Source organism: Fukomys damarensis, unplaced genomic scaffold (assembly GCF_012274545.1).
Source record: "Fukomys damarensis isolate Sample0158 unplaced genomic scaffold, DMR_v1.0_HiC HiC_scaffold_39, whole genome shotgun sequence".
Lineage (NCBI taxonomy): Eukaryota > Metazoa > Chordata > Mammalia > Rodentia > Bathyergidae > Fukomys > Fukomys damarensis.
Genome location: NW_022900951.1, coordinates 56,219,601 through 56,232,206, shown reverse-complemented (window position 1 = coordinate 56,232,206; position 12,606 = coordinate 56,219,601). Strand labels below are relative to the sequence as shown.

At 38.4% G+C, this 12,606-nt stretch overlaps 1 protein-coding gene and 1 pseudogene across 8 annotated transcripts in view; one reads left to right on the top strand and one right to left on the bottom strand.

Moving 5' to 3' along the window:
• Taf1 (TATA-box binding protein associated factor 1) overlaps positions 1-12,606 on the bottom strand; it is a 108,411-nt gene that overhangs the window by 20,390 nt on the left and 75,415 nt on the right. For all 8 annotated transcript variants that reach the window (XM_010607950.3, XM_010607947.3, XM_010607944.3 and 5 more), the window contains exons 29-32: positions 12,302-12,369; positions 10,713-10,835; positions 9,838-9,930; positions 9,413-9,497 (exon numbers count right to left, since the gene is read on the bottom strand). In XM_010607950.3, coding sequence (XP_010606252.1) covers positions 9,413-9,497; positions 9,838-9,930; positions 10,713-10,835; positions 12,302-12,369 — 369 coding nt within the window. The remainder of the gene's footprint in view (positions 1-9,412; positions 9,498-9,837; positions 9,931-10,712; positions 10,836-12,301; positions 12,370-12,606) is intronic.
• On the top strand, positions 3,261-3,732 carry LOC104850860 (annotated as a pseudogene).

Genomic DNA, 12,606 nt, shown 5'->3' with positions numbered 1-12,606 from the left:
AGTCGAAAGTGAATTCCAATTTCCTAGTTCCTAAAGGGTTATTACACAGACAATCAGAATTAAGTTATAAAGAATAGTTTTCAGGATTAACACCAGTACCAAAAAAAGTCAGTATCAAAGTTACATATATTATTCCACTTACATAACAAGCTCAAACGTCAAAAAGCTAGAGATGAAGAGCACACATGTGGGACAGGACAGTGGTGGGTGCATGTGTAGGGGGTGCAAATACAAAGCACAGTGAGTTCTTCTGTGGTGATACAGCACTTCTAAATCTTGATTGTGGTGGTGATTACACAAATTAAATTAATGTCGTCTAGTTAACAGTAATATACAAATATAAATTTCCTGGTTTTGATATTGAACTACAGCTACTCAAGATATTATCACTGGATTAAGCTAAGTGAAGGGTACCTAGGACACTTTGTACTGCTCTTCTGCAATTTCCTGAATCTATAATTAGTTCAGTAGTTAAAAGTGTCAGGATATATTCAACAACACAAAGAGCTGCCAGGCTTAGTGATGCACACCTGTAATCCCAGCACTCAACAGGCTAAGAGGATCGCTGTGAGTTCAAGGCCAGCCTGAACTGCATAGTGAACCCTGTCTCATAAAAAAAAAGAGTAAATTACAGAACAATTGTATATGAGATGATAGTTTTGTTTGTTTTTGGGACCTTGAGCTTGCGAGGCAGGCTGTGAAAGCACTGAGCTAAATATCCAGCCCTGAGATGATAGTTTTGTTTTTGGTTTTTTGAGACAGGGTCTCACTATGTAGTTGAGACTGCCCTGGAACTCACTGTGTAGCCCAGGTTGGTCTTGAACTCACAGCGATCCTCCTGCCTCAGCCTCCTGAGTGCTGGGATTACAGGTATGTGCCACCACGCCCGGCTTTGAGATGATAGTTTTTAATAAAACAAAAATCTTTAAACTGTAACTCTTAAAACATTTTATAAAAGCACAAAAGAAAGTATTAAAGATATATGACAAAACTCATCTCTGGGAATGAAAGAATAGGAGACAGGACTGGAAGGGTGATAGAGGCTTGAACTTTTAATTTTGTATTATTTCCAGATATATAAGAAGTCTGGCTGTGATGATAAAGATGATACCAAGAGGCTAAAGCAGAGCTGGGAGTGTTATCATGGACAGAAAAAAATCTTAGTATTTACTAGTAGCCAAAGTCAGAGTAAAGGCCTCATAGAATACACTTAGAAACTAGAACTGTATTATGGAAATACTTCAAGCATTATATTAACATGAATAATAATGAACCTTCTATTCATATTCTTCAAACTGAAACCTTTAGAATTACCAGTTAGAAAAGCAAACACAAGTACATAGCTGCAAAACTTAAATTACCTAGGAAAAATGTTCAACAGCAACAAAAATTATAAAGGAATAAAAGATGCCTAGAAACTATTATGAAGAAAACTAGACGCCTTTATTAAAAGATATAAAAGAAAATGCAAATAAGTATTAAGTTCCTAGATGGTAAAATACAATGCATATTCTACACTAGGTACTCTGCAAATTAACCCATAAATTAAACTCTCAGAGTTGTATTTTAAAGACCATGTTAGAATCTAACAAAAATGATCCTAGCATTTAGAGTAAGATGGCTAAGAAATATAAATTATATGGCCTTAATGATAATAACAGTGATATTATTTGGTGATAACAGCACTAGATTAGACAAATCAATAAAGCAGAGAGTCCCAAATAAGATCAAGAATAATAACAATTTAGTGTTACACTTTTTTTTTTTTTGAGACAGGGTTGTTCTATATAGTTCAGGCTGGCTGGCCTTGAACTCACTATGCAGCGCGCTACCCTCAAACTCATAGCGATCCTCGTGTCTCAGCCTCCCAAGTATTGGGATTACAGGTGTGCACCACCATACTCAGCCAATTAAGTGTATTATGCAAGACTCTCAGTAGGAAAGGTAGGAATATTACATAAATAGGACTTGAATACTTTGGATATTTGAGAAAGAAAAATAGTGTTTACCTTATATTTTAATTCTATTTTTTAAATGAATAGACATTTAAATAGTTAAAATATTATAGCATGTTTGATCACTACTTTTTTTTTTTTTTTTTGGTACCGGGGATTGAACTCGGGCCCTTGTGCTTGCAAGGCAGGTGGTGGAACCACTGAACTAAATCCCCGGCCCAAAATATAATATTATAGCATGTATTAGAAGAAAATATAGTTGGCTATTTTGCAGGTAGTGAAGTCTTAAACAACTGCCAAAGACAATAATAAAAAGATTGTTAAGAACAACCACATAAAAATTAAATTTCTGAGGCTGAGGCAGGAGGATCTCAAATTTGAGCCCAGACTGGGAAACTTAGGAAGACCTATCTCAAAAATAAGCAAGGGTTGGCAGTGAATGTAGCTTTGTGTGAAGGCCCTGGGTTCAATCCCCAGCACTGCAAAAAACAGTTTCTGTATGATGGAAAATACTATAAATGAAATTAAGACTTTCTGGACATGACAGCAATTGCTACTGAATTAGTCCTCCAACCACAGCCAGAAAACGGGGGTTAGGGGGTAGGAAACAACTGTTTTCAGACACTAACCAACAAAGAAATGCAAGATTCTGTGGTCCCAGAGAGAAGGTAAACACCAGGTTTCTGCTGAACTCAAGCCAGGTAGACATAGATACTGAAGTGTGAGGAGGCTAAGACAGCTGGAAACTGCAGAACTACAGAGGAGAGAGTGCCATGCAAAAATGACATGGTCTGTAGAAGCTCTTTAGTAAACTTTGGCTAAATACTAAGCTGCATGTGAATAGGGTAAAACTACAAAGCAAGGCAAAGGATCCTAAAAACTTCACACAGGGTTGGGAGTTACTCAAAAGGGTGGGGGATGTCTGTCTGTCTGTCTGTCTATCTATCTATCTATCTATCTATCTATCTGTAATACCAGCACCCTGGGAGGCTGAGTCAGGAGGATCACAGATTAGAGCCCAACTTGGGTAATTTAACAAACTGTGTCTCAAAAAAATAAAGGGCCGGGGATGTAGCTCATTGCAAATGCCTGGGACCAATACCCAGGACCGAGTGCCACAAAATGTATCTCAGTGTGAAGGCTCTGGGTTCAATCCTCAGTACCAAAAACAAAAATAACTTCTTATGTTTTCTATTTTATTTTTTGTAATTTTATTTTAGATCTAGATCATGGAATCCCACCGAACATTCTAAAACTTCAAGCTCTTGCCTTTTAGTTGGAACTGCCATCTTCCAATAATCTGCCATGACAAACACAAAGGAAAAGAAACAAGGAAGCTGGTATATGTTTTCAGGCCTTTTAGAAAACATGGGGCTGCTCCTTTGGCCACATATATGCGATTCTACAAAAAAGGTGATATTGTGGACACTAAGAGACTGGACGTTGTTCAAAAAGGAATGCCACACAAGTGCTACCATGGCAAAATTTGAAGAGTCCACTATGTTACCCAGCACGCTGTTGGCACTGTTGTAAACAAGCAAGTTAAGGACAAAATACTTGCCAAGAGAATTAATGTGCATACTGAGTACATTAAGCACACTAAGATAGCTTCCTGAAATGAATCAAGGAAAATGATCAGAAAAAGGAAACCAAAGACAAATGTACTTGGGTTTAACTGAAGCACCAGCCTGCCCTGCCCAGAGAAGCACACTTTGTGAGAACCAGCAGGAAGGAGCCTGAGATGCTGGAACCTGTTCTCTGTGAATTCACGGCATAAACTGGGGATGTAGCCCTGCCATTTAGCACCTAATTAGCAATTAAGACGTTCAAGGCCAGTGGTGGTGAACTTACAGCTTGTGTGCCCTGCCAGCTGTTTGTTATCATTGAAAGCTCTAAAAGGTTTGCCAACACTGTCTAGGCCCTGCTTCAAAATTAAAAAGTGTCTTAGCCGGGCATGGTGGTGCACACCTGTAATCCCAGCACTCGGGAGGCTTAGGCAGGAGGATCGCTATGCGTTTGAGACCAGCCTGGGCTACATAGTGAATTCTAGGTCAGTCTCAACTACATAGTGAGACCGTCTCAAAAAAAAACAAAAATAAAAAAAAGTGTCTTGAATTTTAAGGAAGGTTTTCTTAATTGAACCAGGTGTGTGGTGTCCTTACCTCAGAGAAATCAATACTTGGAGCAGTCTTTTGAGACAGGGTCTCACTATGTAGTTGAGACTGACCTGGAACTCACTATGTCTCCCAGGCTGGTCTCACAGGGATCCTCCTGCCTCAGCCTCCCGAGTGCTGGGATTACAGGTGTGCGCCACCACGCCCGGCTGGAGCAGTCTTATTGTACCTAGTTATTTATGTCAGGTCTTTACTCTTCAATGTTTTTCTTGCTTAAAGATGTGAGGTACTGTGTAGGTGTATACCCAAATGGAAAAATATTTATGAAATATTTACATTGGCTTGAAGATTGTCTAAATTGCCATGGGAAAAAGATATGTCAAAATAAATGGAAGGCAGCTTATGGCATTACAGTTAAATTTTAAAATTGTTTAAAGCACCCTAAAACAAACTTCAAGTTCTCAGGCTCTACCTAACCTATGCCTGTCCCAAAAGGTAGTTTCTTAGTGGAGGCAATTTTTAGGTTTATTTTTTTCCTTTTGCATTACTGGCAATCAAACCCAGCCCTTATGCATGTCAGGCCAGTGCTCTACCACTGAGCTACAACTCCAGACCTTTCTATTTTTTTGAGGCAGGATAGCCAAGTTGTACAGACTGGCCTCAAATTGCGATCCTTCTGCCTCAGCCTCCCCCAAGTAGCTGGGATTTCAGGTGTATACCACCAAGCCTAGCAGACTGCAGTTTCATTTCATTTCTTTTTTCTTTTCTTTCCTGTCTGTCTCTTCTTGGAGATTGAACCCAAGGCCTTAGTGCTGAGTACATCCCCAGGACTATTCATCTATTTATTTATTTTTTGGATTTTTGAGGCAGGGTCTCCCTTTGTAGTTCAGGCTGTCCCATGAACTATGTAGCCCAGGCTAGCTTTGAACTCACGGCAATCCTCCTGCCTCAGCCTTCCCAGTGCTGGGATCAGAGGTGTGTGCCACCATGGCTGGCCTTTTTTTAAAAAAATTATTTTGAGACAGGATCTCATTAAGTTGTTGAGATTGGGCTCAAATTTATGATCTTCCTGCCTCAGCTTCCCAAATAGATGGGATTACAGGTATGTGTCACAACTGTGCCCATCTGTGTTTTACTTTTTGGAACACTGGAGGAGATACCTATTATTGTATCTTTGGGAAAGGGGATCTCATCATGATTAGCTTTATCATTATCTATTGGTTTAACATTAAGTAGTAAGGCTTCCACCAACTGTTTCTTATAGTTTTGTTGAAACTGGCAAAAGATTGAGTTTTGTCATTCAGAAAGGATTTATCTGTATGCCATTCTTTAACCAAAGTGGAGGGGCTGGTTATGCAGCTTAGTGTTAGAGCACCTGCATAGCATGTATGAAACCTTGGGTTCAATCTCTAGCGCTGCATAAACAAAAAGAAATATTGTGTCCCTTTCAGGACTACTGCAAATAACTCCAATCACTTAATATTCTGGCTTTTCCTGATTACTACCGTTCTTTTTCAAGTTCTTTCTGAGGCAGGAGATCACCATGAGTTGCAGGCCAGCCTCAACAACATAGGAATTTCAAGGCCAGCCTTAACGACATAGTGAGACCCTGTCTCAAAACAAACAATAAGGCCAAGGATTTAGCTCAGTGGCACTGTGCCCGTCTCGCAAGTGCAAAGTCATGAGTTCAATCCCTGGTACCAAAACAAAAACAAAAACCATAATGGAAAAAAAATGAGCTAATAGGTGAAAAAAATGCTATTGCTGTTCAATTTGCATTTTTGATTACTTATACATCAGGATACTCATATTCATTTAGCTATTTTTCTTCTTTGATTCATTTATCTGCTTTCTATTTGTTATTCTACAAGCATCTTCTGAGCTTTTCTTACTGCTTTCTACAAAGCTCTTTGTAAATCTGCCCTATATCCTAAGTCAGTAATCACTAGGACAGCAGCCTTTCTGTAATATTTATTATATTTGCTATACAAATATACACTCTTTCTTTTAGGAAATCTGCAAGATCACAAATATCTCTATTACTAGATTTCTAAACGATTAACTTTAAATACCTTATTGTTGTTTTGTTCTTTTTTGCAGTACGGGTATCCTACTACTAAAGCATATTCCCCAATCCCGCCCTCTTTTGGTATTGGGGATTGAACTCAGGGCCTTCACACCTAAGCTTCATCCCTAACCCTTTTTATTCTGAGACAGGGTCTCGCTAAGTTGCCCAAGCTGAGCTTGAACTTGTGATCCCTCCTGCTTCAGCCTCCCAGAGTGTGAGGATTACAGATGTGTACCACCATGCCATGTTATCTCTAGCCCTTTTTATTTTGAGACAGGGTCTCATTAAATTGCCCACCTGGGCCTGAATGTGCTAACCGCCTGTCTCAGCCTCCCAAGTAGCTGGGAATACAGGTATATGCTAACTAGTTAGCTAGCTTTAGGTATTTTCTTGAAACAATATAGCTAACTGGCCAAAAGCACATCTAATCTCTAATTTCCAGTGACTAATATGAAGAGCACAAGGGAGACAGATCCTTTCAATCCAACCAAGAAGGAACAAAAATGGAAGACTTATCTCCAACTACTTCATTTAATGAATTATATATGTTCCACAAAAGTTTAGTTCACTGAACTTGACTCATTCTTTCATTCTTCCATGATACTGAACATTCTGATCTCTGCCCAGAATGTGCCATTTCTGTCCAAACTTTCATCTCCTTCTTCCAATTCTGTCTCTTCTATCTGTCAAACAGCCACACTATTTGGGCTGTTAAATATTATGGAGAAAGTCACATAATCATGTGGATTCTTTGTTGAGAGCTCATTTTGGTAAGCAATTCTTTCAAATGCCCTTAGTTTCCTCTTCTGTTTTGATTAAAGAGCTACATAAGACCGCTACTTACCTGCTTAATTCATTCAATGTTTTCCTATTTAAAGTACACACTTTGAAGTTTTTTTTTTCTTTTTATTCTTTTGAGACAAGGTCTCACTATGTAGCCCAGGCTGGGCTCAAAATCATGGCATTCCTCCTTGCCTCAGCCTCCCAGGTGCTGGAATTACAGGTGTGTACCACCATACACAGCAGTAAAAACTTGAGTACTGCATACAAGGCTCTGTATAATTTGATTCCTGTTTACTTCTAACACATAACATGTGCACTAAATTGCATCCACACCACTTATTTTTTAAAGCCATTATGCATTTTTTTTCTTTTTGGTACTGGGAATCAACTCGGGACCTTGTGCCTTGCGAGGCAGGCGGCGGAACCACTGAGTTAAATCCCTGGCCCTATCATGCAATTTTAGACTTCTCATTACATACTGATGTTCTTTCATCTAGAACATTTTCTCCTTCGCATTCTTTGCCTAGCAAACACCACTGATCCTTTGGAACTGAAGGAACTCACTGATCCTCAACAAAACTAACTTGGAGGTTTGAAAAATGGTGGAGTAGAGACCTACAGCAAAATATAGCATCTCCAAAACCTGGAATCAACACTTAGAAAACAACTCAGCAAAGAGAGAGAGGAAAAAAAAAAAAAAAGAAGTAGAGGTCCAGGAATCAAGAAAGAGCTCACAGGAAAAACTACAATTATGTAGTGAGACCCTGTCTCCAAACAAACAAACAAACAAACCAACAACAACAAACTGAACTTCTGTGCCAAGTGTAGTAGTGCACATCTGTAAGTTCAGCACTCGGGAGGCAGAAGCAGGGGGATCACTGAAAATTCAAGGCCAGCCTGGGCTACATAATGAGTTCAATCAAGGTTAGTCTGAACTACATGTAAAGACCCTGTCTCAAAACATCAAAAAACAAAACAAAACAAAAACAAAAAGAAACAAACTTCAGTAAAGCTCAGTCATACACATCTATAATTCCAGCTACTTTGAGGCTGAGGCAAGATGCATTACAAGTTTAAAGCCAGCAGAGGCACTTAGCAACATCCTGTCTCAAAATAAAAAAGGGTTACACATGTAGCTCTTTAGTAGGACACTTCTGGGTGCAATATCCAGTACTGTAAAACAAAAACCCACAAAAAACAAAAACTGAACTTCACTGGTCCATTTATGATTTCTTTTTTGTTTGTTTGTTTTTTTGAGACAGATTCTGTATAGCCCAGGCTAGTGTCAAACTCATGGTGATCCTCCTGCCTCAGCCTCCTAAATGCTGGGATTACAGGTGTGCACCACCACATCCAGGTTAATTAGCTTGTTTATGGCTTCCCTAACCCTTAAGTCAAAGTACTCCTTAATCTCTAGTGTGCTTTGCACATCCTTCTCTTACGGACCTTGTCAAGCTGCATTTTAACTGTCTCCATCAAATGAACTGTGAATTACTTGAGGACAGTGACCATCTTTCCTATCAGTAGGTTAAGTAGCTAGCATAGAACCTAGTGTATATTATTCAATCGATTCACATACTGAGCAAAACTATCCACCAAGGGTGCATATACAGCCATATACTTCCCTTAGCTCCATCTAAGGGCCTGGGGCATAGGTAAGTTTTCATATCTTAGAAAAATGCAGTGGTGACTCAAAGCCCAAAGTAATATCCATTTGATTTTTATTCACACCTCTCTTTTCTGTGTTTTGCAGAATTTTAAAAGAATAGACTACTTCTTCATTAAAAGCTTAACAGCAGACTTTATAGAACATAAACTAATGATGCATTTAACGACCCACCTGTTTGATGACTGTTCAGACTTTAACTGAGGCACACTGCTTGGACTTATAACTCGTCTTTTTCTTTTTTGGTACCAGGGATCGAACTCAGGACCTTCCAGTTGTGAGGCAGGTGGAAGCACCACTGAGCTAAATCCCTAGCCCTCATCTTTTTCTTTTGTACAGTTTGCACATCTTATAAAGCCTCAATGTCATTTTATACAGTACACCTTGTTTATACAGTACTGTAATTTTTGCTGATTGTTGTACAGTACAGTACTGTATTTTTATGTTCTGTTATACATTACAGTACTGCATGGAAGAGTTATGCAAATAAAAGCAAAGCCATCAATTGGAATTTCTTTTGGCTATTTGTTCTGAATATTGTAATGTATGTACTATATCCAATTCCTCATTTAGCAACCAATTTGTCTGTATGTGCTGCTTTGAAGACAAAAGCAGACTAACTCACTTGACTGATTTAGCTGTCACTGCTCAAGGCTGCTTTATGTGATTTTTTTTTTGTACTGGGATCACACTCAGGACCTCGCACTTGCCAGGCAGGCATTGTGCCGCTGAGCTAAATCCCTGATCCATATGTGCTTAAATTTTAATAATGGTAACTAATGCTGCATGGAGAATGGATAGAGAGAGAAAAAAAAAGAATACCCACCGTTGTACTTCACACTGTTGGTCAGAATAAGGTTTACATCATCTAGAAAGCTCTCCCGACTCTGGTACTTGTGCTTGGAGATATTCTATGATGAAAAGCATCAGGTAGATACAAACATAAAAAAGAACTGATTAAAAATTTTTTTGTTTATTTTTGGGAAAGGATATTGCTATGTAGTTTAGGCTAACCTTGTACTCACTATGTAGCCCAGGCTGGCCTTGAACTTGCACTGATCCTCTTGGCTTAGCCTCCCAAGTGCTAGGACTATAGGTGTGTGCCACCCTATCTGGCTAAAATATTTTTCTTTTCTTTCTTTTTTTTTGTACCAGCGATTGAACTCAGGACCTTGCACTTGCAAGGCAGGTGGTGGAACCACTGAGCTAAATCCCTGGCCCTAAAAAACATTTTTTGATCAAATTACTCACCTTACGGATAGTCTCTAAATCCATTGGACTGACAATCACTTTATAATAATCTGGAACAAACTTCTTATTAACTGGGTGATGAAATGGCCAAGACTAATAAAAAGAAAGCACAGGAAATTAAGTGAAAACCATTCATTACATCAAACATCGTCAACCTCTGCTGTGTCACAAATATTCCTGAGGAAAGCTATAGATACTCCTTCCAGAAAAGCATATAATCATTCAAAGCTTTGTATAATTTAAGGGGTTCATGGATTCCTTTAAGGGTTCCTTGATAGGGTAAGAACTCCACATTCAAAATTTAAATTTCTCATTCCTAGGTTCAGTACCCACCACCACAAAAAAATAGTAGGCCCATTCAGAAGTTTTATAGCATGACCCATACAGAACATATGTCTGTAGTACAAAAGGAAAATTAGTTCTGAATTTCCGGGAAGTATCATTACAACAAAATGTCTATAGAATCAACACAATGGAGATAAGCCCTGTCATAAAATTGCAAATGAAAAAGAAAAAAAGACCACAAACACTGGATAATTATCAAAGTGTTTTTATACAAGCATCTCCACGAGCTTTCTGTTATAAGGCATCCTTTCTCTTAATGGCTATTCAGAAGCATCAAAATACTGAATATCAACAACAGAAAGCAAGAACTCTATCCAAAATATCCTGGCCTTTTCTATTTCTTTCCTTTCTATTTCAATGATAATGTATTCATACAGCAAAAAGGCTGATATTTAAAATTCCATATTGGTATTCATTCCTATTGACATATACCAATGCTCAGAATCGCTAACATATATATGTATATATACTCTATAAATCTTTCCCTTCCCCGTACTACCCTCACAATATTTAGCATAGAGACAACTTACATCTGGAACTGCCATCATTTTCTGGGTGACAATGTTGTCCAGAATGAACGAAAATGCCACTTGGTCATCATCATCCAGCAAGGGGTTGATAGCTTTCTCTAGGCGAGCCAATTTGTCTTCTTTCTGAAATAAACAATAACAAACAACAACAACAACAACAATAACAACAAAACAACAACAATAACAACAAAAAGCCATAACAGGTTTCCCTGAGGTATAATCACCATACAAAAACTAAGAATAATTTAAAGTTTAGCTAGCTGTCTATGACTTTTGCCCTAAAAAGTTTATTTCTGAATTATCTATTATTCACTTCTAGACACAAAGTCTAAATAGATATTACAATAAAAGGGTAGGGGCCGGGGATTTAGCTCAGTGGTTCCGCTGCCTGCCTCACAAGCGCAAGGAGCCGAGTTCAATCCCCAGTACCAAAAAAATAATAATAATAAAAATAAAAGAGTCAAAGAAATGTGTTCACAACTTTCTCAGGTATTCTACATTCTATCCCTGTATAGCACAAAAATACCTATCTCTTGGTACCAATAGCTTAGCTCCCAAAATAAAAAAAATCTTCAGCAAGTTAGGCTTTACTATGATGCTTTCTGTAGAACTACTGAAAACACTGAACATTACTTTTTTTTTTGAGACAAGGTGTCACTAAGTAGAGTTCAGGCTGGCATTGAATTATGTAACTCAGGCAGGCTTTGAACTCCTGACAATCCTCTAGCCTCAGCCTCCCAAGTGCTGGATTTACAGGTGTGTGCCAACATGCCTGGCTGACTAGTGACTTTTGTATAAGGGAATTAATCCCAATAAATTCATTTCTGACTCTGTACTAGGAAAAATTTATTTTATGCTTCCATTGTTCTACAACTTCAACATTTAGTCTTATCAATAATTTTAGCCTTTCTAGTGGGTACACAGTGACATTTAATTGTGGATCAAATATGTATCTCTCCAATGATCAAGTTGAGAATCTTTTCATGTTTACTAGCCAATTAGTTACTCTCTTTTGTGAAATGTCTACTTCAGTATTATGAAGTCATATTTCTACCCAGGTGTGGTGGTGCACTCTCTCAGCACTTTGGGAGGCTGAGGCAGGAGGACTGCCACAAGTTTGAGGCCAGCCTTGGACTGCATAACAAGACCCCATTTCAAAATACAAAAAAAAATTATATTTCTGTAAACTTTTAAGGTGCTACAATTGTTTTTGTTAAAAAGATAGGATATAAATTATTTTTTAAAAATTTAAAACATTGCCTAGTCTCTTTTAGCTATCAATGAATTCCTGGGAAGTCACTTTCCTTGCCCTTTCTAAAGTTACATAGGTTCTGGATCTCAATCCTACTTTTACTTTTTAATAGTTTTGATGTCTAGAGCAAGTTATTTTCTTCTATGGACCTAGCTTTCCCATCTACAAAAGGATTAGCTTATATAATTTCTAAAGTCCCTTCTAGCTTTCACCTAGTAAAGATTAAGCACACCCATACATACTCTTCATATACTCTTCTGTACAATTCCCTACTCCCTAAACCCCACTGCCCCCACCTTTATATACCACTGCCTTTCTCTCATTCTAAATATCTTACCTCTTTGAGTTTCTCATCACAGAGATCCAGCATAGATTGAGAGATCTGAGTCAATGAGTGTTTAGGCCCTACAGAAAAAGAATAAGAAATGAGCCCATTAAAAATGGAGGCAATAACAGAATCTAAACTCCTGTTACAATGCTATTATTAAAACATTAAAAATGCTGGGCGTAGTGGTACATGCCTGTAATCTCAGCACTCGGGAGGCCGAGGCAGGAGGATCACTGTGAATTCGAGACCAGCCTGGGCTACACAGTGAGTTCCAGGTCAGTCTCAACTACATAGTGAGACCCTGTCTCTAAAAA